This window comes from Episyrphus balteatus, chromosome 3 (assembly GCF_945859705.1).
Source record: "Episyrphus balteatus chromosome 3, idEpiBalt1.1, whole genome shotgun sequence".
In the NCBI taxonomy this organism is placed as follows: domain Eukaryota; kingdom Metazoa; phylum Arthropoda; class Insecta; order Diptera; family Syrphidae; genus Episyrphus; species Episyrphus balteatus.
In genome coordinates this window covers 73,566,635-73,593,733 of record NC_079136.1, presented here as the reverse complement: position 1 = coordinate 73,593,733, position 27,099 = coordinate 73,566,635, and the positions used below count along the sequence as shown (strand labels likewise).

Below are 27,099 nucleotides of genomic sequence, written 5' to 3'. Positions count from 1 at the left end.
CTATACAAATACAAAGTGATGACAGCACAAAAGAGATATTCATTGGGCATTTTATAGACATAAAAAAAATGTACCTAAGTATATTTATGTATATATTTATGAATGATAATTTGACTCTTTTTTTTCAATTAAGAACAAAGCGTTGGATAGAGGACGACAAACACCAAGAATTCATCAATAGTTTTGTTGACAAATAATAATCCTTTTACAAGGATTTAATATTTTTTGTACCCGAAGCGATATGACTTCAAAGCTAGGCCGTGACAAAAAGAAAAATATTAATAATTGCGGCATCTGTGAAACAAAGCAAAACAAGATACAGAGATATGTATACAACTCGACTCGTATCCATGCAGAAAGAACGAGTAGAGTTTAGCTCAAAGGATATTAAACGACAACTAAAAGGCAAATCAAAGGAGCAATGAGCATTGTTTGTTTACCAACAATCCAACATACATAAGTACACACAACTGTGAGAAAAATAAAAATGGAAATTGTCATTTGAATAGAAAAAATGGTAAATCTAAAGCCCAACAAAGTATAGTATAGAATAATATTACAACATATATATACATAGAAACAGAAATATATTTGTATCTATCATTGTCGCAACAATAAGCCGAACTGATTGGTGTACAGTGTGCAGGTCAGTTACCCAGGGCCAGGGGGAAGAGGTAAAATATATTTAAATGAAGACTTTGATGATTAGGAAATACTTACAAATATTATTGTCAAACAAATCATGTTTGAAACTTTTATATTGAAGACAAGGGATTATCCTAAAAATTGCTCTGAGTACTGATCGGAACAAACTAAATTGTGTCTTGATTACACCGGCACACAAAAAAAAAAAAGTGTCATGAACCAGAAACCAGACCTATCTTTCTATATGTTTTTGGGCACGCTGAATCCGAATTTGAAGTCCGTTTGGCCCCATCACCCTCCAGTTTTGAGCTGTGAGTGCATTTTGTTTGAATTTTTATGACTTTTTTGGAGTTTTTTTGCATTTTTCTCAAAACTGAAGGGTGACCGGGCAAAACGGACTTGAAAATCGGATTCAGCGGTCCCAAAAACATATAGAAAGATAGGTCTGCTTCCTGGTACATGAAACTTTTTTTTTTGTGTGCCGGGTATGACAGCGACATGTCGCGACAGTGCTAGCACACAAAAAAAAAAGTTGTATGAACCAGAAACCAGACCTATCTTTCTATATGTTTTTAGGACCACTGAATCCGAATTTCAAGTCCGTTTTGCCCGGTAACCCTCCAGTTTTGAGAAAAGTGTAAAAAAGACCCCAAAAACTACCTTTTTTTGAGTTTTTTGCATATTACTCAAAACTGGAGGGTGACAGGGCCAAACGGACTTGAAATTCGGATTCAGCGGTCCCAAAAACATATAGAAAGATAGGTCTGGTTTCGGGTTCATGACACTTTTTTTTTTTTGTGTGCCGGTGTTATCGATTAAGGTTTAGAAGATATTGAGTTTTTTTTAACAATTAGTGCATCGTTTATGATACCAAAGTTTCAACTTTTTTCTGCTACAGGGAGAAAAAAGGGAGATGAAATGGGCCTCATGCCTCATCCCACCCTCTTAAAGCATAAAATAAAATAATACGATTCCCGTTAAAATAAAATGCAAGACTTGGTCGCACGTAGTTGCTCTTGTAGTTGACAGTATCTTTATCTTAAATATCTATTGGAAATTTAAGATTTTGTAGAAAAAAATAAAAAAAAAACAAATTAAATCAAAAGTTTAAAAATTAAATTAAAAAATTGTTTTTTTTTCAAAAATGTTTTTAAAAATATTTTTTTTTAACATTTTGTACTTAATGATCTCTGTAAATTTTAAATAAAATAACTAATGCTTTGATGAAATATATGAACTTAAAAAATATGTCAATTTCTGAAAAACGGCAACGCCATACTTCCGTTCTCCGCATTTTTTGAGAAAAACTAAAAACGCAGTTTTGTTAGAATTAATTATAGAACAAAGATGGGATTTCAAATTCTTTTTTTAATAATTCGGTTGAGCTTGCTCATCTACCGTCTGTAGAACTGAAAGAAAACATTATAGACTTAACTGAAGGTGGCATGCTAAAAACGGATTCAATTTAAAAACGGATTCAATTTAAAAACACTTCTCCACTCCATAACTATATATCTACATATATGAATTGTGAAGTCACATTCTCCTCAATTTTTGACATCAAAACTATGAAGAGAAACAGGCTTAACTTGAAAAACGATTTAATCGTTAAAGTATCAAAAAAACATACAAACACATTTGCCGCACTAAGAAATACTCTGTTTTTTGTTTTTTTTTTAGCATTATTTTTTTGTATCAATATTTGGCTTGCGGCTGCGACCCCCTTAGGAACTCTTCAGGGGGTCGCGACCCACACTTTGAAAAACACTGATATATTCAATAAATTAGCATTCAATGTGTTTTTTAATAAAATCACTGAACACTAACATGTTTTCAAAATAGATTAATATTTTAGTTGTTGTTTGGTTTTTCACAGAGCAAACAAAAGTATAAAGTGCGGCACCAACTGACCCAAGCAAAAGACATATACCTGCTTAGTTGTGCATTTATAGATAAATACTTAATAATTTTATTTTATTGTCATTTGCGAGAAATTAACTATGAGTACACTTCCCCACTGCGAACACTTACCCCGTACGACTCTATGTGTATACGAGCGCTGTTCAAAAAAACTTGGGCTGGCTATTGGAAAACTCTGTAGATAATCTCATTTATTTATGGAACTTAAACAGTGATAAATTTGGACTTTCAAAATACATCCTTTTGAAATGAAACTCTTCCAAGCCTTTTGAATCCAAGATGTCTTATATAAACCACTTAAAACATACTATCTCTTTTTTGATCATTTAACTCCCTCTTTTACTGGCTCTATAGGTCAAACCCCATTGTAAGTTAGTGTTCTAGTCAAAAAAACAAAAAATTATTCCAATTAAGTACTGAAAACAAACAAAAAAAAACCTTTTGAACATACCTATCTTCTCAAGATTTAAGAAAAATGTTTAAAAGAAAAAAGTTAACTCTTAAAATAACTTTTTGTACTTTACTATAGATACACACCAATTGTCACGCAAACCGTATACCTAACTTCGTTTCAACTTCGGATAGACTTATTTGGTAAAATGGCAAACTCAAAAATCACATCTTGGCAAATCAACGAAATCCTACAGCAAAAAAACTTTCTTCATTCTGGTTGGCCCCCAGAATAACGATGAAGACTGTCTCTACCCCCTCATGCGCCCTTTTTCACAAAAGCCATGGCAATTTTACAATTTCCATTTGTATTTTATTCTACCAACCACAGGTCCTGCTTCTTCACAAGTCGTTAAGCATTCTGCCAGAGTTGACAAAACTAATTTAAAAATTCAAATTTGTCCATGTCACCCCCTTCCGGCTACAAAACAACTTACATCCAACAAATTCCATTCTGGAAATATGTGTTCGTTCAGTTCACCCCCAAACACTCCCATTCTTAACCCATGGATGGAACACACAAACACATACGCAGAAGAATAGAAAGGAAAAATCAAGTAGCAGAAGTTGAAAGAATCCATTTGAATGTACAAATTTCCCCCTTTGTTTTTGTTGTGTTTTATTCTTTTACTTTTTCCCTTAGCTAAGAAATACAATTTTCCATTGGGTTACCACCAATGAGTTTTCTCATCGCGGGTCGGGTATTTGGGGGGGCGGAAAACGTATAAACGCATATACATACATATAATAGTCTTATACCAATCGTATCATACCACGCACACATAATATTTTCGCTATATTCACTTAAAGGACATGAAGTGAGATCCTTCAAGGGGGGTGGATGAGGGACAAGGGTCTGAGTTCACTGGGGTGAATGGGGCAAAGGAAAATAAGTTTCTTATTTTATTTCCGAAGTAAAATTACTTGTCGCTGGAGGATATACCCATATGAAATGTGAAAGCGCAAAGCGGAATTAGAATCACACACCATCCCGATCCCACACCACACTCGTTGTCGTCCGTTTAGCCCACCCCAACTTATGATGGTTTACCTACTTATGCTAGAGCTCTGTCGCCATTTTTCTATTTCCATCAACAAAAACCAAGAAGTTGTGCCATTTCCCTATAAGAAAAATGAAATCCTCTCTCTTGCAGTTTGCATATATAACTTTGGTTACTTTTGTTATTCAGGAAAGCAAACTACCAAGACTCGTCAAAAAGAATACGGCGGCGAAGGAAGAAATTCTAAGGACTTTCTTGTCACGAAAAATATGAAAATTAGCCCCCATACCTACTACGGGTTGTCACACAGAAAAGGTTATGAATGACGATGACAGCTTGTGTAACGACTTTTTCTATGTGTTTTTTTTAAGTAAGAAGATGGTGGCTTAGAAGTAAAGTTTGTTTCGGAGAATTAGAAAAAAAGATTTTTTTTCGGAAACAAACAAGGGAATGGGGCAGTTGTTTGAAGATGAAGGGATCAGATGATTTAGGAAGATAGCTTCAGGGGTCCAAATAATAGAAATTATTATTCGTATCGTTTCGAAGCATTTAATTTCTTTCATGTTTATAAAAAAATAATGATATACTAATCATAGCAAGAGGGAAGAATCTTTCGTTTTAGGTTAAACATTTATTAAACTTTACTAGTAGAATTAAAATACAGTCATCGTCTCGTCGTCGGTATAATTATTTTGACCGATGAACAGTTCTCGACCTGATAAGAATAATTTCTAATGGTTAAACTTTATTCCCCGTATTTAAAAAAGTTTTATAAACGTTGTATAACTTTATACAACTGTTTACATTTGGAAAATGTGATCAAAAACCTTGTTTATTATACACAAGAGTAGATTGTCTTAACCGTGAATAATGTTATAATTAATTTTATTTAATAGATAAAGCATATTTCCAAATTCCAACAATTTGAAAAAAGTTATACACTGTATAAGAAAGTAGGCAAAAAACTAATAAATACGACTGTATGTGTATAGATTAAGTTGATGGTTATTTTTGTTAATTATGTTATGGTGAACCTCATGGTTGTCAAAGTAATATGAGTGAGATGTGGCTTTAAGAGGCAGCTTTTTTTGTACTAGAAGTTCTATTTTTTGAGTTTCTGAGTATTTTGACCAGCATTTTTTTTTTTTCAATTTTGGTAAGGTAGAGTAATACGTTTTGGATATTCTAAGCATATGCATCTAACTGTTGAACATGTTAAGGGTCAGGTTTATAAAAAGAATTGAAAAAATTTCGCAAATTAACATTTATTGTAACAAGTTAAAATTCCCGTTAACTTTTAAACAAATCAATGGTTAACTGAGTTGTTTGCATCAAATTATGTACTAATAAACAAACACAAGAGTCCGAGGACTGAGTAGAATCTACCATGGATGTTTAAGAATAATTAAAAATTACAAACTAAAAAAACAAGCATCTTTTGGCGCAATTCACTTTAAATCTCAGATTGAACCCCTAAATCATGAAAGTGGAAATGAAATCCCTAAGAAAGAATTCCGTAAACGAAAACCCTAAGAAAGAATTCCGTAAACGAAAACAACAATTCCCAGGAGACTTAGAGAATACAATTTTGGGACTTATTCAGCAAGAAAAGTACTAATTAACCTCTTGAAAGCATATTGAAAACTATGAAATTCGCAGAAAAGCACGTTGGTAGATTGTAAGCTTCTTTATGAAACTAGTTCGTTGAACTTTTTAACAAATACAATTTAAAAATTTTCAACAATTTTCCTGTTACGTGTTTTAACGTTTTGCAAATTAACAACGTTTTAAATCTTAAAGCCTAGTACGCTGCTAAAGCGAAAAGAAATTTTCCATACAAAATTTCGTTAACGAAATCCTGAACAGAAAAATTTCGTTTTGCTTTTCGTTTTTCAGTACGCGGCGCTGCTCTAGCGAAAAATTGGAGAGTTTTCACTCATTTGTCACTTACTTTTTACTGTCCTGTGCATTTTTCTTGACTCCAAGAGCAGGATAGACGATTTTTTCACTTTTAATATGTACATTTATTTCTTGCTTTAAAAATTATTTTCTGTTGATTTTTCTTGATTTTAAATTAATTTTGAATTTTTTTATTTTGATTTTGACAGAATACTCGATGATATTTTTTCGGTAGCATTTTCGTTGTCGACTTTGGAGACTTGAAAATTTTTCGTTTCGCATCAGCAGCGTACTAGGCTTTATTTGTGAAATTTAATAATAATTTTAATTAGTTTTTAAATTTAATTAGCTTTTTATTTTGTAAAAAGATTTTAAAATTTTAAATCTTGATTCGTTTTTCAAATCATTTGGCAAGCTGTTGAAGAGATTGAGTCCTGCATACATCAAAGAGTTCTTGGTAATGGTACTGCTTCTGTTGCATCAAATTGGTCTGATGTTTTGCTGAGATTATATGGCTGTACTTCAGAAACCATAATAATGTTTTCTTCCAATTTTGAAGGCATTATTCGTTTTTCATTTTGTATTAGTCTAAGATCCCGCCATAGGACGACCTACCCTCATCGTTATACCAGTTGAGAGTTATATTTTCTGAAAGGTAGTGTCTAAGGAAATAAATTGTACATGGGTTGGCTAGCGATATCCTGTCAAGGCATAGGGTTGTCATTGTTGTCAAGCCTTAAAGTTTATTTTTTTGCGTATTTTTGAATACGCAACCCTGCTTATATGGCAAGCCAAAGAGTTTTAAATAAATAATATGTCATCGGAAATTTAATTTAAAAATTTTAATTTTCAGGATTTTTTAAAATTTGAAGTTTGAGTAGGGTAAACAAAGGTGAATTTAGAAAAAGGGCAAAAATCTATTTTCTAAACAAAACGTTATAGAAAAAAATTGATATTGGAATCGATAGATATTATAAATATATGAAAGCCACACATACAAATAATAAAAAATGTAAAAAAGCTACAACTCGAGATAGTCTTTTTAAAGCCTTGACACTCAAGTTCGGTATTTGAGAAACAATTCACCAAAAATCAGAATGAAAGATTTTTTGAATAATTTTTATTTGATAAGTTAAAAAAGAATATTTTCATATTTCAATTTATTTATTCATGCTCTTATTTTAATTCAATCTGGTATTTGAACTGAAAACATCACCGAAATTAAATTAATTTTACCCCAAGTGCAATGGTAACTTTTTTGCTGCAAAAATAAGCCCTAAACTCAGGGTCTTTGACTTTAAATGATCAAAATTTATAAAATTCTCAAAAAAAAAACAATTTTTTAAAATAAATACAAACATTTTTTTCTGACTCAGATTCATCCGAAGAATCAGTGCTCAGGTTGTCATTGTCGTCATCATTTTCGCTTTTATGTTTTACGTTTATTATATCATCCACTAGCATCGGTGTTGACTCTTCAATAAACCAAGTTGGCTTTAAATACTCGTCGAAAAACCATCCGTAAGTTTCTGCTTTTAATTTTACACAATTAAATTAAAGCCACATTGAGTTGACATATATTCTGCCGTACTAAGCAAAAAGGGCGCATGAGCCAAAAATCCAAAATTGAGTTAAAGGCATATTTGACATCCTGAAACAATTCCTCATTTATATGTTAACTAAAAACAGCGCATTTTCAATTCCAAGTGGCTCAAAATAGTCAATGAAGATGAGCACCACGATATTATCCCCGCGGTATTCCTCAAAAGAAAAAAATTAGATACGCATTTGGGAAGCTTAAACAATAGATAATTATTGTGTAAACTTAAAATTATAATTTTCCTACTAAAAGTTGCTTAATATCATTTTTGAAATTGAGCACATTTACAATTCTCAACCTTTTCCCTTGCCAGTAAAATGCATTTATCTCAAAACTACAAAAATGGATATGCGCCCTTTTTGCTTAGCACGGCAGTATTGTCCTCAAAAGTTTTTGTGCAAGTGGTTTCCAGCATGGCGGTATCATATTTGAATTAAAGTTATGAAGTTTTCTTATTAATTTTTCATTAGGGTCAATGTGGGTAAATGTAAACAATTACATGTCTTTTTTTTCTTTTGACTTTAGATTTTAATATGTTTTCACGGAACAACTTCACAGGTATCTTCAAATGCAAATATGAAATGATGGCAATTCTTCTTCATAAATATAAACAAATATGTATTTCCCAAATTGTTGAAATTACTGTCAAATATGGCATGTTTACAAATACCCCACCATGTTTGTATTTTTTTACAAATTCGGGGTAAATGTGAACACTGATTTAAAATTTAGAATTTCCTCTTTATGATATGGATAACGACTTGAAAAACGTTCAAGAAGGTATTTGACAAAAACTTTTTCAAATTCCAATAAAAGTTTTTGTTTTCTTCCTGTGATTCTTTATATAGGCACCCAATATGCATCCTGAGCAGCTTTGAACTTCATATTTTTTTTGTTTTTACGTCAAAGACCGATTTTGCAACATCATCCACTGAAAATGATGGATTTGGGTACTTTAAAATGTGACTCCACGGCACTTTAGCAATAGTATATGACTAAAAATACTTTATTTTTATTAAAACAAATAATTTCAGCAAAAATATATGTTTATATTTACCCCCAGAATACGTTGTTTACATTTACCCATTATGAAAAATATTCTGGGGTAAATATAAACACATGCAAATCGACATAAATGTCCTGTATTTTAAAATTTGTTTGTTTCACGTAGAATCTACATCAAAATTCAAAACTAAAAAGTATTTGCAAATTATACTGACTTAAGGCCCAATTTATTGACTCTCCATTAAACTTAAATCGCCATTAAAAAAGGGAATTTTAAAATTAAAAACCAATTTCGTTTAATTCAGTCTCTTTTAAGGATTTTTTTGAAGTTTGGAATCATTAACTAATTGAGCATTAAATTTAAAAGTAGTTTTAGTTAAAACACCAAATTCGACATTTTAAGAGGGATTTTTAGAGCTAATGGAGGTTTTAAACAGAATTTCTATTTATTCACTCTCCATTAGTGTCAAATGTCATTTCATTTATTTTTTTTATTTGAATTATTATTTTATTTGAAAAATGTCAAATGAGCTAAAGAATTATTAAAAAAACATCACAATTATGAAAAAAGTCCAGACTAGAATTTTTTGTAGGTATACACACATGCATTTGTACCATAAAAAAGAACAAAATTCAAAGAAATTAATGCATTTCTTGTCTACTTCGCACAGATAATACTAGTTCTACTAGATTATATTCTCCACTTCAAAACTAATCATTTTTGAGATGCTGCATAATACATTCATAACATTGCAATTGAAGCCATGAGCAGAAGAGATATAAAGCTTATTTCTAAACCAATGACACGAGATGAATGCCGATAACACTTAAATTTAAGTTGTTATATTGACACCGATGGAAAAAATTAAAAATTTCACTTAACTCCTTCTTCTTCTCATGGTTTCAACTGTAGGTTGTAGCATTCTTTGGTTACCACTGGCATATCGTTAATCTCTTGCATTTTCTGGCGTTTTCAGCTGCAAAATACTTACGGGTCATAGTTTTTTGGTTTTTCTTCCAATTCAAATCTATTTGATTTGACAAAATTGTAGCTTTTGACAGATAATTTTTCAAACAAAATAAAATATCCCTAGGATATTTTTAAAAGAGTTTTAAATTTAAAGTTTCCATTAAAAGTAAGGACTTTAACTAAAGAAGAGTGAATTAAATGAATTTTTAATGATGTATACTTAAAGGCGACAATAGTTTAACGAGGCCGTTAACTAAAGCGATAAATTTCAAAATTTAATGGAGGCTCAATAAATTGGCCCTAATTGAATCTGCAAAAATATTTAATATTTCTGAAAGACTAACGACTTGTTTGGCACTTTAAAAAATTATCTTTCACGGAAAATACGCTCGTCGAATGAATTCTCCCTTGACAGCATTGAGTTTGACGTATAAGTTAAAAGATGCATGCGTCCGCGATTTGTACTTATGTATGCGTCAAAGAGACTTAGCTGAAGCTTGTTATGAGCCATGTTCTCATTTACCCCTGTTTACATTTACCCACATTGACCCTATCCTTTTTAGCTGTATATTTTTCTTGAAAGATACGATATCTTGCTTGGTCACCACAATTACAATTTTTAATGCCATACATAAAAGCTGTAAGCTCCTGCACTTGCAAAAATGAGGGTAGGTCGTCCTATGGCGGGATCTCTTACTATATATAAATATCATCGTATTGAAAGTTATAAGCTGGTCAACATTCATCCATCTTAATTGTTGTATTTTGTAGAGGCTGTTGTATTTTGTAGGGCATTGTAAAGCATTATTGCATTGCCCATAGTTAAAACAGGCCTTATACGTTAAAAAAAAAAAACAACTTTTTTTTAGCAATTTTTGAACAAATATACTTGACATGATCTTTGAAGTTTAGATCAGTCGATCAGTGTCTATTATAACTCCTAAGTACTTAATGGTCTTAACACATTCAATTTGGCAATTGTTTATGTAGGTACACTGAGATAAAGTCACAAATTTTAAACTTCATACACTTAGTTTTAATTACATTAAGACTCAGTTTATTTGCTCTTAGCCACAAGTTAACATTATCTAAGTCTGCATTTATTTTTGAACAGATGTCTTTTACATCATTACCGGTAATGTGTATTAAAGTGTCATCAGCAAATTACACAACCTTATATTGTTTCAGAATTCAGAGTATAGTTAACATCGTTTATATATAATAAGAAAAAAAAATTCAACAACAACAACAATCGTATCACCAAACCTTGTCTTTTGGCTCCTTCCACTCAAATATGACTTTAATTCAGTCTCTTTTATTCCATGTGATTCTAGCTTTAATAATAATATTTGTCTATCAATCGTTTCGAAAGGCGTGTTCCTTTTGGGGTGGCAAGTACTCATGAGTACCTTAAATACATTGCTAAAATAAGTATCTAACTAGAGTTCGAACCACTGCACTTCACTTGTTTTCTCAGTAACACAATATTGAAGTCCGTTTAAAAAATGTCTTAATAGGAAGACGCCATTTTGTTCAAGTGTACTCATAAAGAGTAAGTTATAACTTAACATGCGTGTCAAGTCTGGTGGTGTGTTAAGCAGTCAACTTCGACTACATCCATACAACACATAGCCTTACATACTCGTAAATTTGATTGTCCTTTTAGTTGTGTGTTTATATCACGGCTTTCTTATCTTAAGTCGCAACAATTTCCACATTTGCATTCATTGCTAGGTGGCATGCCACCGGACAATTATATAAACTAATTTCCCAAATGTCCGGTCGGGCATTTGTGGCATTGGAGGCTCTAAATGTTCAAAGCTAAAGGCAATTGCTGTCACGTGAACAACGGGGGAGGTCCGCGACGTAAAATAAAACTATGCTATTTCCATCATATACATAAGTGAGGTGTAGTCAGCTATGTTATACGTATTATTTTTTTTTTCGCTTGCTCTCTATCCCTTCCGCACTGTTACAGAGCGAGAGGCAAACCACCCAACATTTGATTGCCTTCCCAATTAAGTTTTAGCCATTTAATTATTCTAATTTGCTTTGTTATCTGGTTGCTGTTGGGGGTCAAAAACAATGGCGGCGGGCTGGGGAAACAAACCATCTTAACAAAATGAAAATTTCCAAACATGAATTTTGTCGGGCTCGGCCACACCCTTTGACGTTGATGTCCTGCTAAATGAGTTTGTCATTCACACGAGGTTGATGGTGTTTTTTTTTTATTTTTAGTGGTTTAAATGAAAACAGACAACGGAGTGCCCAATGCGGTATTTGAGGTTATCTAGGCGAATATTGTTAATGATTGTTTGATGTGGCGATACTGGGCTATTCAGTCCTCACATGAAGGTATATGTATAGATGTTTAGGGTTCAACTCATCCAGCGATTACTCAACAGAGATAATAACGACTGAAGTCAGTAATTTGTTTTACCTATATTCGTATTTTATTTGCGTAATGAAAAATTTTGAATTTGATTAACGAAGTCCATTTTCATATGGGTTCTCGTGGAATGCAGGGGTGAAACGTGAAATTGGCTTTTGTATGAAGTTGATTTTTAAAGTGGAAATAAAATAAACCATAGAGTGTGTCCTTGACTTGAGCTTTTTGGGAGTGGATGGATGGATGTTAATGGGTTTATTATGCTAAAAGACCTAGACTAGCTTTTTGATAGAATCGAATAATTGAGTTGAGTTAATTGAGGCAAAATGTTATAAGGTTAGTTAAGTTGAAAATTTATGTTTAGCAATAATAAAAAAATTAACTTGTGCTTAACTAAAAAGTTTAGATTGAGAATGTATTAAGTTCTGGCACGCGAAAAAAAAGTGCTTTATATTGAGAAAATGTTCAAAGTGTAGGTACAGTTTCACTCGAAGAAAAATTAAGGTAACGCCAATCAAAGCGATTGAAGATTTTTCTTAATTGTTGATAAAATTGTGCAGCTAGGATTCCTTTGTTTTCCGAAATCTCTGCTTTATTTTTCTTCCAACAAAGTTTCTGCTAAACACAGCAAAGCTATTGTATTCAGGAAAAAAAGAATATAGGCGCTTAAATTTCTTGGAAATTGTTTTTATAAGTAGTTGGTTCTTTTTGTTGATTAAGCATCATCTCCTACCACCTAGAAATATATCTTAATGTTTGTGTTAGCAGTGAACAAAAGTTGACAATAATGTCACGACACGACTTTTCCCTTTTAAATTGAATAACATTTTTCCAATGTTGATGTTATCCTTCCTCCTTCAAAAGAAATTTGGTCAAGTGTATCCAATTTCAACTCTTTGCCAAATTGACTCTCCACTCTCGCATTCGTCGCGTCGTATCTCATCAGTACAAATTGTTTCGATATTAGTTGAAAATACAAATAAGAAAAACTACAATTTAAAGTGGTACTCTTAAGTCAACCCGAGTATTTCCACGACCAAACAAACGACCCTTTCAGCTTATCGAAGGGTATACCTACTATATTGTTTGTTCATCATTGCACATGATTAACTACACAACAGTGATGTCTCTGTGTGGATCAATGTTTGGTCAGGACAAGAAACTAGGTGCTCTCGAGATAGTATCTCAATTTGTTCCATTCTATCAGGGTATCACGCTGCTATAAGCTCTTAACTTTTCTTTGATTGAATACAATAGAACTCGTTTTATGTTAGAAATTTTTTAACAATGCTTTTGTTGACAATGCAAACAATTTGATCATTGGCTTTTGATACTTTGGTTAGTCTTGGCTCTTTATCATCTGTTAGATAGATAGATACAATAAAAATCTAATAGATAAAAAAAAAAAATAAACTCAATTGTTTTTTGCCGTTGATTAACATGTTTTTTTTCATTTTTATTTGTAAGTACCTACAAAACATTGGATTCCGTGAACAAAAAGTTACTATTCAGGATTCAAGAAATTTAGTTTTGATATCAATCGGAATAGCTTCAATAGAAACATAAAAATTAAAATAAGGACGAATTCAAGCTTTTTTTGTTAATTAATTAATTTCTTTAATACTCTAGTTAAATTAAAAGGCAACTAAAAAAAGTTTCCTGAATCATTTCCATCATTGATCGAAATGATATTTTCCTTTTTTTAAGAAAATAAAATTAAGTCCAACAAGTCTCGGTTTATTCATATACCACCACATTATCAAGAGACCAACATCCAACATCAGCAAAGCAACCCGGGCAAACACATTATAACACTTTCAAAATGAGAAAATTAATTTGATTGATTACTCTAAAAGCATTTTGATATATAAATAATTCTACTGATGCCTATTTCAACTTTGACAGATTGGGAAAACTCCAATGACAACAACTACCTACAACAACAATTTCAAAAAAAGTATAAAATAACACCGATAAAAAAGGATCTATCTGTCTGTCCACCACCCTCCCTGTTGTTATTTTGCCTTAAGTTCTTAATGGTGGTAAATTCACATCTGACACTTTAGGAACAACTGCTATGCTGTTAAGGGTGTTTTTTTGGAAGAGATAAATACGTAAAATGTCAAATGTTTTGGTTTTTTGATGGATGTTTGTATGGTTGAGTGGCATTAATATAACAATAATAGTATTGCTAAAGGATTTAGAAGCTGGTGTTTAGGATTAGGACGACCTGCCACAAATGACACCGATATAGCTTGCGACGAAAGCCAACGAAGAATATCTACAAGAAATAATAGGAGAAAACATTGTGATGTGTCTGTTTTTATGAAGTGAAGCATTGCAAAATGGAAATTAACGAGCTCGTCAATTTGGGTTCAATCTTAAATTGATTGAGTGGAATAATTTTCGCTTATCACAAGCTTATAGCAGGGGCTTGTTTGACGCAGTATCTTTCAAATAAGATAAGATTCTTCGAGCTTATTTTTTTAAAGTTTCTTATGACAACATAATTTAGAACTACATAGCTTACTTGAAAGAAAATTAGATATTGTACAAGGGTTGGTGATGAATGACCAAAACCCATAATCCCAAAGAGAAAATCCCCAAAGCCAAAATCCCCAAGACAAACCTGGGTATAGACAAAATCTCCAGGAAAAAATCTCAAAAAAAAAAATCTCCGAGCGAAAATCCCAAAATTTCAGATACACAACTTGCGCATCTTCATTTTGGAAAGACCTATTTTTACTCATATTTAATTGTATGCTGTGATAACTTGCCTCAAAAGATTATGCTTTAGAATCAAAAGATTATGCTAAGTTCAACTCGCTGTATCCTTCCAGTATATTAGAATCATTGTTAAGGCACACGAATGGTAGGTCAAACAAGGAAGGTTCAAGTCACGGTTGTTTACACAATTTATTTTTTCTATTCCGTTTTAAAAGAAGAACCTTAATGATTTTAAAATTGTCGTATTTAGTTCTGATTTTACTTTGACTTACAGTGTTTTTTTTATCATTCTATTACGTTTTTGTTTTTGCTAATTGGAGATTTTTAGGGATTTGGAGAAAATGGGAGAAAAAATTATTTATTGGAGATTTTGTCCATTGGATGCCTTTCATGGAGATTTTGTCCATGGGGTCAAAAATTTTCTGGAGATTTTATCCGATTGAGATTTTATTTTTTGGAGATAGTGTAGGTTTCCCATTGTACAATGTACATGTACCTATTTTTAAACTTAGGGATCAAGAATTACAAATCATGTTCAATGAATATGTTACGCAAGTGAATAAAAAAGGCGGAGAAGGAAGGCAACGGCCCCAAGCTAACAAAGACACGCCCGACCGCAAAGAAGGCTACCATCGACTCGACAGCGATGGAAAATACGGACAAACAAGCAAACCAGAAAGTAGCAACCGAAGAAGAGCAGCCCTGACACAACACGCACCGGCGGTGATGGAACCCAGCCTCAGCCAGCACCAGCATAAAATTCAGCAGAGCTGAGGAAGCCAGCAGAGTCGATAGAGAAGGCACAAGGAAGGAAGGAGCCAAACGTTAACAGGCCACATGTTTTCGACCACTTCCAAGGGATCTTTCTGAACCGAGGATTCTACCCACAGCGGAGATTCACCATTCAGTGTACTTGGGAACCTGTTTTGGTTTCACTGAACAGAAGCAACACCCGTGATTCTCTGCGTTTCGGCAGTTTTCAGAAATCAGTTAAAATTCCTGTGTAAACTCGCCATATCATATCCTGAATTCCTTTATTTGTTATAATGAATTATTTTGTCTTAATTTGAAATCGACTTTTTTTTTCTTTTATTATTTTTGTTTATCTTATTTTTTTCGTTTACTATATCTACCTGACCTGAAGTTCCTATTTTTTATTCAATAAAAAAAAATGGGTTGGGGTCGAAATTCTGTATGTTGCAAAATTCTGTATTCAAAATACTGTATGCCAAAATACTGTATGTCAAAATTCTGTATGTGCAAAATGCTGTAGGAACAAAATTCTGAAAGTCAAAATTCTGTATAGCAAAATTCTGGTTGGTCAAAATACTGTATTTCAAAATTCGGTACATCAAAATTCTGTAAATCACTTTTTTACATTATCAAAACGATATTTTTTTACAGCATTTTTACAGAATTTTGATATACAGTATTTTGCCGTACAGAATTTTACAAAACAGAATTTTGCATGTCAGTATTTTGTTGATACAGTATTTTGACGTACAGAATTTTGTATTTACAGTATAATGACGTACAGAATTATGGTATTACAGTATTTTGACCCCACAGAATTTTGTCGTACAGAATTTTGACAAGCAGAATTATGACCCGCTCCCAAAAAAAATATTAATATGAATCAAAACAATACATACATAAAAATAAATCTTTATTTATGGGGGCTGTAATTATTATATAATATATTAAATTTTTTCCTGCGACTTTTCTTTATTTTAATTTTGTATTTTCGTTTACCGACAGGAAGAATTCGAGACGAGACGCAAATTTTGCATTTGCTCAGGACTTCACATTTATTAAGAAACAATAAAATTAACACAAACATTGAACAATAAACACATAAAAGCCGTGTTTTTGTGCTAACTCAGTACTCAGCTGAGTTACCATTTTATGCTGTAAACAACAACAAACGATAACTCTTGTATATCCAAAGCAATTTATTGTTTGTTGTTGTTTACCGTGCAAAATTTTGTTCAACCAAGTACTGAGTAGCATAAAAACACGGCCATAATAAACACATAAACTGATATATACGTAATTTTATGGTTTTAATGTAGTTTTTTTTATCATTTTTTTCCAAATAGGTACAAGAAAATTAAGATTCCTTGTGTTTCTTTATTGTGTTTCCTTGGAACGTATTCTTTTTATTTAAAATTTGATTTGTTGTTTGCAAGCATGAACATGAAGTACATATATCCTTTGAATAATAATAATCCATTGAATACGTCCTCAAGAGTTTATAAGCCAATTCATTCATTAGATACAAAAATAGCCCCTAAAATATGTATCGAAGTGAGCGTTTTACAGCCAAAAATGGATCTGGGTCGAAGTCGAAATCAATATCAAATTGCATTACAATTCACTTTGTGTATTCAAATAATGTCCTAGTCCTACCTGCACCGGACGAATCCCATTTATTGGTTCACTCCCTGTTAGGGTTCGCACAATGATAATGTCATGGAAAACTGAAAAAGGATTATGGTGGGTTATGATGATTTAACCACACTCGCTATTTCACTAGTACGTAGTACCTATACCAATAAACATATATAATAATAATAACCATGTAGATCATGGTTATTATTATTATAATCGAATAGAAAATTATAATTGAAGACATCAGAAGAAGTGCCACAACAACAGCAACACGACCACATACATTTTTGATTTATATACAAAAATATTAAATATTTTAATTTATTTTACATCTATTTTAGTAAAAGTAAGAAATTGTAATAAAACAGAGATCTTTTGAGTAGATGATAAATGATGATGATCTCCCCTCAATACAAATATTTAAGCCATACCTACTGTATTGTAGAATTTTTAAATTTTGGCAAATTTTCTTTTTAAAGTTAGCTAGGTAGATTAGCGTCTCCCTCCGAGGCCCCCTTCTCACTTTGAGTTAAGGGCAGCACTTCCGACCAGTAGTTATTTTCCGTCACCGTTCTAGGCCAACATCTCGGAAATTAAGAGTTTGCGTTTTGGTTCTTCTGTAGCCGGGTTTTACTGTGCTTTTTTCGACGAAATTCTGGAAAAAGACGAGCTTCCCTTAGCCTTGAGAAAAAAGTATCACAGACAAAAATATCACTACCAACACCAAAGAAACACTGCTAATATCCATTGCAGGTGTTAGTTTACTCATGAGTAGATAATTTAGTACATTTACTACTAGAACTACTCATGCTCTTCTGCCGGAGTAGATTGGATTTGCATTGATTTCGTTGAAAGTGCGCCCCATTGAAAATTGCTAGTAAACTACTAGTAATACTTTACCACATCCTAAAAGAACAGGGTAAATGCGGGTACATCCATACTCGTACATCCTATATACTGTACAGTACCTACATTTTTTTATTCTGCATTGAACCAAATAGGATTTTTTCCAACTTTTCAGAAGTCTACACTTTTTTATTTCAAATTTGAATGAACAGCATTTTGCTTTAATTAAAATTTTAATTTGTTTATCCTTTCGGGACTTCTCTTTGACAAAATCTTTTTGCACTTTTACGTCAAAAAAATATACTAAAAAGAAAAAAAATAAGGTGGATATCATGTCCCTTCAGTTTTGTAGTTGTGGTGAAATTTAATCTTCTAGTCCTTGTAATTAAATCAAAAGAAGCAAAAAGTATATCTTCCAAATAAAACACACACTCTGTCTGTGTTTTTTTTACCTTAATACAGAGTCGTTGTAGAAAAAATAAGAAACGCACTCAAAGCATCATATCGAGTTCATTTCACTAATCTCGCTTACATAAGTGAATGCCATTAATCAGATTTAGAAGAGCTGTACCACTCCCCAAACTTCCCCGATCTGCCTTTTCCACTATATTGTACGGTTTTACCTATACGAATACGGTTATTAAATTTCTTAAAAAAAAAATATACCAACCACAGAGCAGCATTTTTCTAAAGCAAAAAAAAAATGCAGAAAAGGATCTATCCCTAAAAACGCATTTCGAATTTTGACTACGGGTTAGATAAAAAGTAAGCAAACATTTCTCAGGTCGTTTGTAATGGACTTGGAAATAAATTTCCAAACCTCCCTTGCATACATATGAGGCAGGAGGCAGCCTCAATGCTTCAGTTATATTCCAGTTACATTAGTTTGAGGACTTATCTTCATCATACATACATGTTCGTTGGCAAAAGAGAAAAGCTGAAAAAAATCGAACCCAAAAAAAAATCTACATACATAGGTACCCTTTCCTATGATAACGATGATGAATTATTATTGGCGTGTAGTGCATTTTTTCGCTTTGTCAAAATAGGTATAGCTTTGTTGAAATCGGCTTGACTATGACAGGTTCCACATCATTCTACGTAAATTCTGTCAGGGTATAACGATAACCAACAGTTTCAAAGGAGTTTCTACCCAAACCATGTATAAGGCTGGTTCGTAGTTTAACTTTTTTTTCGCTATAGGTCTGTAGTCATAAAGGGAAGAGAAAGAGAAGTCTATCATAAAAGTAAAATGCAAGAGATCATAGTCAAGTCAACTATGTGGAGTCGTTCGTGGTTCTGTCAGTTCATAAAATTTATGGATAAAAAAAGTCCACAACGATTTTGGAAAAAAGACCTGAGGGATTCAGTCTCTTGAATGTAGCACATTAAGAACTAATGCGCTCTGAACCGCACGGCATGAGTAAATTTCTCAGAATAAAATGTAAACAACATGGATGCAAGAGGGATGGAAAAATTAAATTAATTTTCACTTAAAATGTAATAAATTAAATGTGAATTGAGTAAAAACAGTTTTAAAAATATTTTTGTGTAATTCAACGTGTTTTTTTAAAAAAATTGTGGGAAAACAACAATGTTATACAAAATTCATTATGGTAAATTTTGATACATTCTGAATAATTTATTCTTTGTTACTTAACTTTCTAGCTTGGAAATATAAAAAATTAGGTCGGTTGTCAAACAATGGTTCAGCTCTGAAGTTTCTTGGTATAATTGATTTCAAATCCTGGACCCGCAGCTTATGGTTAAGAACCGAGTGTTTGTTAACTCTTGATTTAATCCTGAGCCACAATCTTTGCTTGATAGCGCGAACCCTACACAAAAATACCTTAAAGGATTCAAATTTTAAACAGGGGCTAAGCCATAAAAGGGTGAATCAGAATCAAAACACGACGTCTTTTAGTAATTTTTAGCTAATTTCAGTTTCAGCTGGCAAAGAAGGCAAAACCACGTAATGATGTTCATCAGCTTCAAACCAACAAAGTGTACGACTTAAGCCAGAACTATAATTGGCGGATAGAGTCGGAAGCTACTGTCAATTGTTGTTGTTTTCCATAAGTTTTCATCCGACGAGTGCGCTCGCAACCGCACTCGACGGATGAAAACTTATGGAAAACAACAACAATTGACATTAGCATCCGATTCCATCCGCTAATTATAGTTCGCCTTTAAAGGACTTGGACTTGTGCGATAAAACGGAGAAGAACTTAAAAAAAAACGACAGTGGAGAGAAAGTTATTTAGACTGATATAAAAATGTTGATGGTTTAAATTAAATAGCATTCCCTAATATTGTTAAGTATAAAACGTTATTTGAGGATGCCAGCTAAAAGCCTTCCAAGGTATCTAATGAACCAAAGCTAATAGAATTAAAACTAGCTGATCCTATTCCTAATGGGCCACTAAAGGTACCAAACAAATTTAATGGAGTGTGCAGAATTCCATTACAGCATCTCATCATCAATTTTTTCATAATCTAAAAAGTGAAGAAACTTTTGTTACCAAGCCAGCTGCTACAAATTTTTATATTCAAATAAAATAAGTTCCTTATCATTGTTTTAAATAAAATTTCTTACTTCAATAATTTAATAAACTTAATAAAGTTTTGACAATTTAAACACTTTTCATATTTTTAGTTGTTGATCAGGGCGTTTGATCGGATGTTTAGATTTTGTTTTTAGCGAGATCTCTGACGAAAAACACAGCTGCAATTTAACATTTTCTCATTGTCAATTTTCGTTTATTTAAACAATTTACCTTGTCTCTCCACATTCAACACATTTTTTTTATCAGAATGTGCTACCATCTCTTAAAAAAATGAACTCAATGTAGATAGATCACACATACTGGAAACACTGAATATCATCATCATTCGTTATAATCATCCAGGAATTCCTCATGGATGAATTTTATTTTGGGCATAGCATAAGTTTACAAATTTGAGAGTATATTGCTAAATGCGGTACCTATACATCCTAAATACACATCTGTGTTTTTATTTTTCTTAATTTGTAAGCCTTTTTGTAAATAAAAGCGCAGAGGGTATCGTTGGCACTGAGTACTGACATCATTAAATACTTCTGGTTACTCAAAAATAAAAATCAAATGTGCAATTTCATATTTCACTCATACCTATTTAATTTTGAAAGGCACTCAATTATAATAACATATCTACATACCTTTGTGAACATGCAAATTTGGTGAAATAAACATCATCAGCCGACTTTATGAATGTTCCTCCTCATCATGAAATGATGCTCTCCTTGAGAATGCATCATATTCATTCTAATTTTTAGAAACTTTATTTTCTATGTTCTATTTAATTTAAATATTAGATTTTGATGACGGTTTGATGTGTATGTATGATTCCAAATCTTTTATGGTCGGAAATCCGCACACGGACACATGTTCAGCATGCAAAGCGTATGATGTCCAGATATCAACGTGCAAAGAAGACCCTACAAAACTGGAGGAACACAAGAACAATAAAAAGCTTCATCAACTTATAGCGAAGAAGTTCCATGAAATAATGAACAACCCAATCAAAGGAACACTGGACATTAGGGTGGGTAAAAAAAAAATCGAAATTCGTTTTTTTGATTTGGTACCTCGAAAACTCGATTGCTAGACACCTCTAGAATATACTCACCAAATATGAGCTCTTTATCTAATTGAGGACAGACTGGGAAGATGGAATTGTGACGAGAGACTTCGACACTTGTATTTTCACTGATGGCTCAAAAATGGACTGTGGGGTCGGTGCGGGTGTCTATCATGAATCCCTTAATATTTCAAAATCCTTTCGACTTCCAAATTTTGCAAGCGTGTTTCAAGCAGAATTACTCGCAATTAGGGAAGCTTCACTCAGAGAACGAATCGATTGCCGCAAACGGAAAAATTGCCCAATCGACTTTTTCGTTTGCTGTAGATATTTTCGACTTCGTTTGCATCAAATTCTTATAATCTTTGGGTTAACAACCATTTCACGTTTGTTGCAATCGTATCTTTGCTATTTTGACAAAGAAAAATAACATTTAAATGCAGTTCGTTTGATGCAAACAACCATTTCACGTTTGTTGCAATCGTATCTTTGCGATTGTGGCAAAGAAAAAGAGCATTAAAATTCAGTTCGTTAGATGCAAACAACCATTTCACGTTTGTTGCAATCGTATCTTTGCGATTGTGGCAAAGAAAAAGAGCATTAAAATTCAGTTCGTTTGATGCAAACAACCATTTCACGTTTGTTGCAATCGTATCTTTGCGATTGTGGCAAAGAAAAAGAGCATTAAAATGCAGTTCGTTTGATGCAAACAACCATTTCACGTTTGTTGCAATCGTATCTTTGCGATTGTGGCAAAGAAAAAGAGCATTAAAATGCAGTTCGTTTGATGCAAACAACCATTTCACGTTTGTTGCAATCGTATCTTTGCGATTGTGGCAAAGAAAAATAACATTTAAATGCAGTTCGTTTGATGCAAACAACCATTTCACGTTTGTTGCAATCGTATCTTTGCGATTGTGGCAAAGAAAAAGAGCATTAAAATTCAGTTCGTTTGATGCAAACAACCATTTCACGTTTGTTGCAATCGTATCTTTGCGATTGTGGCAAAGAAAAAGAGCATTAAAATTCAGTTCGTTTGATGCAAACAACCATTTCACGTTTGTTGCAATCGTATCTTTGCGATTGTAGCAAAGAACAATAGCATTTGGAGGGAACTACAATTCGTTTTCCATATACTTACGTTTGTTGCAATCGTATCTTGCGATTGTGGCACAGGACAGGAGCAATTGAAGGGACCATATATTTCGTTTGATTCAAACAAATAACTCATTTGAATCAAATGATTTTGTTCGTTTGTGGGGTATACGTTTGTGGCACACTACCTTCGCGTTTGGGAACATCGATTCTGCTTTTTGGGGTAGACAAAATACACGTTCACAGAAAACGTATTGCGTAAAAAAATCCAAAACTAAAACAAATCAAAAACCAATTTTCTGAAATACAAATGTATTGATCGTTTGTTAAAGCAATAAATTAACTGTGGCAAATAAACTTATTGCTTTAACAAACGATTAATACATTTGTATTTCAGAAAATTGGTGTTTGATTTGTTTAGTTTTGGATTTTTTTACGCAATACGTTTTCTGTGAACGTGTATTTTGTCTACCCCAAAAAGCAGATTCGATGTTCCCAAACGCGATAATAGTGTGACACAAACGTACAACAGTTTCAAAATAACTCCAAAATTCTAATTCTCAGATTTACGCATTTTCCATTCAAAAATATAGATAAAATTTCATTTGTATCTCTTTTTTTATTTAAACAATAAATATATATGTATTAATTTACAAGCTTAACAAAATTTACTTAAAGTTAACAGTTCAAAACATAGACAAGCGAAATAATTAATTTATTGAATTTTAATATAGAATTTAAGTAGTGGGATTGGAATGTATTTCAATAAAAAAGAATATTTTTAAAGTATTTATGTCCGGGGGCCCAACTATGTAATTCGATTCTACAATAAGTGTTCAAATTTTTATTTTTATAATGTATTCGCAAGATTCAGATACATTATGTAGTTTGGATAAAAATTTAAATCGAAAGTAGCTTCTAAACAGATCCGAAAGTAGAACAGAGTTACATAGAAGGGCCCCTATATATTTTGTAAAATGAAAAATTCAGTTAGTTATTTCAATGTTTTTACCTGAGCATTGATTTTAGTTATAACGTATTCTTGCACGTCACTTATTCTTGAAGTATTATTTCTGAAGGATGTTTCTTCTTGAGGAGTTGTATTGTTACTGGAGGATGTTATATTTTTAGGAATTATTTGTATATTCTCGATGCCGGGTTCCTTAAGAGTCTTTAATTTTCTGCACTCGTATCACTGTCACGTATTAATAGGGAACTTCCTTGGGAACCTGACCATTTGAAAAAAAAAAAAAAAGAAATTGATTTTAATTAATAATAAAAACAGAACAGATCAGATCAACAAAACTTATTGTCTGTTAATTACATGAATATAATAAAAGTTACAAATAAACAAATTGAAAACTTTTTATCTTACGAGTAATTGTTAGTTTTGAGTTCGCATTCTTATTATAATAAACTTGCCATATAGTACCTACTCATATTCGAAGAACTTTTTTTTTTTTATTTATGAGCGACTTTATAAGAGTTTACTTTACTTTACTTTTTTTCACAAAATAAAAAAATAGAACATGAACTTGAAATGGTATTTTTTTTTATATAAAAAGCTTAAATTTTGTTTTGAAATATTGTTTTTCTTAAATTTCAAGTACCCCATGATTTTAATAAACTGTAATGCCAAGAGCGGCACTTTTAAATCCATAAAACTTGAATTATTTTGGAAAACCAATATAAAAAAAAAATTATCGAAATTAGAGTTGCTCGGATAAATTCTGAATAATTTTCTTTAGTTACTACACAAAAAAAATATAAAATACATTAGTTCATACGACTATTATCAGATATGTAAACCGCTACTTAAATTATAATGAATCAATTTAATCAACTTCAAAGGCTTTACAAATTTTTAGATCGAAATGTTATCCTGGATATAAGGTTTTTTTTTTACTGAGACTGCACTTCTGCATTTGTCGTTTCCTTTCTGCTCCCTAATTAATTTGATTGGGCTTAGTTGTGCTTGAGATAATTATGTATAATTAATTTGACTTCTAAAATTTTAAAATTCTTGCAACAGCTCAATACACCATTTCAACAAGTTAGTAACAAACTATCATTTAATTTTAATATTTACACATTAAATATTTATTATATGTATGTTAAATGCACCTAAGTCAAAGTGATATTAGGTACTGTTTTAGTCACAAAAATAAGAGAGCGCAAAAAGGTAAAGATAAATGCAAAAGAATATATCGTTGGTTGACAACCAAAACTCGTTAACTGCATACAAATTACATTGCAGATAATGAGTTTTGGTTGTCAACCGATGATATGTAAAGTATAATTAAATTTAAATTTTGACTTGTATTTGGGATGTATTTTAATAAAAAATTAGACAGACTGAATTAAATTTATTACTGAACAGAATTTTAACTCTTTAAAAAACGTATGGCGGGATGTATTTTAATAAAAAGTATAATTTTAAAGAATTTAAGTAGTGGGACTGGAATGTATTTTAATAAAAAAGAATATTTTTAAAGTATTTATGTCCGGGGGCCCAACTATGTAATTCGATTCTACAATAAGTGTTCAAATTTGTAAAATGGTATCTCCGTGATTCCGTAGAAAACGAAAATTGAATAAATTTAGTGATGTAAAATTTTTTAATATTATCTATTCGCAAGATTCAGATACTTTATGTAGTCAGACAAAAAGTTAAATCGAAAGTAGATTCTTAGCAGATCCGAAAGTAGAACAGAGTTACATAGAAGGGCCCCTATATATTTTGTAAAATGAAAAATTCAGTTAGTTATTTCAATGTTTTTACCTGAGCATTGATTTTAGTTATAACGTATTCTTGCACGTCACTTATTCTTGAAGTATTATTTCTGAAGGATGTTTCGGTGGTGGCGATGGTGTTACACTAATGTCACTTATAGAAGATGAATTTGCTACAGTAGTATCACTGTCACGTATTGATAGGGAACTTCCTTGGGAACCTGATCATTTGAAAAAAAGAAATTGATTTTAATTCATAATAAAAACTGATTTAAATGGGTTGTTAAGATTTAAGTAGCCCATACACATCACACAAAAGCGCTCACCGGAGGTAGGTAATAAAATCAATCTTTTTTTTTCATGAGACCGGTGCTGGCACAAATGTGATGTGTATGAGCGACTTTAAAAAATACTAATTTCACATGAACTGGCTAAATGTTTACCTGGAATTTCAAGAACGCCATCGTCTAGCACTCCTAAGGTCCAGCTTGGAGAAGATTTAAACTGGATTGCATACTCAACTACGTCCTCATCACAAATAAAAACGTTAGCTTTTGCATCGTAAAATTTAATATTTCCGATGATTTTAAATTGATCTTTGACTATAATCATACGAAATTTATGTTTTTAGACAATAATTATGCTTATATTGATCATAAAAACACAAGTAATAACTATGCAAACTTTGAATAAACAAATAGGTACTCACCAGCTTTGGCCAACTCTAAGTATGTTAATAAACTAGATTGTCCTTGGACTTTTATTATTGATGATAACCCTTTATATACAGCAGTAATGAAAAGAATCATTTTCTCAACAATCAAAATGTATCCAATACAAAGTTATTTGCTTTTGCTTCCTTAATTTATCCCAGAGCCAGCCTTTGGAATTAATATATATTTAATTTAATGTGGACTTCGATTTAAAATTGATCTTTGGCTGTAATCATAAGAAAATTATGTTTTTAGACAGTAATTATGCTTATATTGATCATAAAAACACAAATAATAACTATGCAAACTTTAAATAATAAAATAGGTACTCACCACCTTTATATCAAAATGTATCCAACACGAACTAACTTGCTTTTGCTTCCTTACTTTATCCAAGAACCAGCCAGACTGAAAACTCAACGCAACAATTTTACCGTTTTCGTTCGACACACACACTTACTGCGCATGTGCGATAGAATTGATGCGATGACCGATGAGTTTGAAAAAAAGTGTTGCCGTGTAGAAATTTTTAAAATGTAATGAAACTTTTCTTAAAATATACCTTTGGAATTAATATATGTATATTTATTTTAATGAAACTTATTAAAACTTAAAAAATGTGTTGAAAACCTTTCATTTTAAGTTTTAAAGCAATTTATGCACTTTTTGCACGCGAAAAAACGGTGGGTGGAGCTAGTAAGAGAAAAATATTTTTACTTTTGCACTTTTTGCAAAAAGTGGCCAATGTAGTTATATCTATAATTTAAAGTGGACTTCGAACAAACATTATACTTACGTACATGTTTTATCGAAATGAATTGTTTTTTTTTTTTTTAAATACCGTTTACTTAGCAACATTTTGTCACTTAAACAATTACTTGGATTCAATAATTCATTATTTCCACGAATGTTAAGTTTCTGTTTGATTTTAACACTTTTTTCTTAACAGAGGTAACACTGATATAACGAACATAAATGCAACGGAAAGCAACGCATTCAATGTGATCAAATAAAACGCGGGTTTTTGCATTACACCCCGTCTACACATGAAACAATTTTTCTCAGGATATTTATTATTACCCGCTGTCTTTTGG

At 32.0% G+C, this 27,099-nt stretch overlaps 1 protein-coding gene across 3 annotated transcripts; it reads right to left on the bottom strand.

Annotated features, from left to right (window-relative positions):
- Positions 1–23,359: 23,359 nt before the first annotated feature.
- Positions 23,360–26,780, bottom strand: LOC129916577 (uncharacterized). 3 transcript variants are annotated; one of them, XM_055996599.1, is made up of 4 exons: positions 26,002–26,780; positions 25,736–25,894; positions 25,342–25,513; positions 23,360–23,788 (listed from the first exon to the last, which is right to left on the bottom strand). In XM_055996599.1, exons 1-3 carry the CDS (start codon positions 26,099–26,101, stop codon positions 25,383–25,385), a joined length of 390 nt encoding a protein of 129 aa, XP_055852574.1. In that variant the 5' UTR covers positions 26,102–26,780; the 3' UTR covers positions 23,360–23,788; positions 25,342–25,382. The 3 variants fall into 3 exon arrangements, with proteins under 3 accessions (XP_055852574.1, XP_055852575.1, XP_055852573.1); XM_055996600.1 differs by lacking the exon at positions 23,360–23,788 and having other exon boundaries at positions 24,367–25,513; positions 26,002–26,231; positions 26,339–26,780; XM_055996598.1 differs by lacking the exon at positions 23,360–23,788 and having other exon boundaries at positions 24,367–25,513.
- Positions 26,781–27,099: the final 319 nt, after the last annotated feature.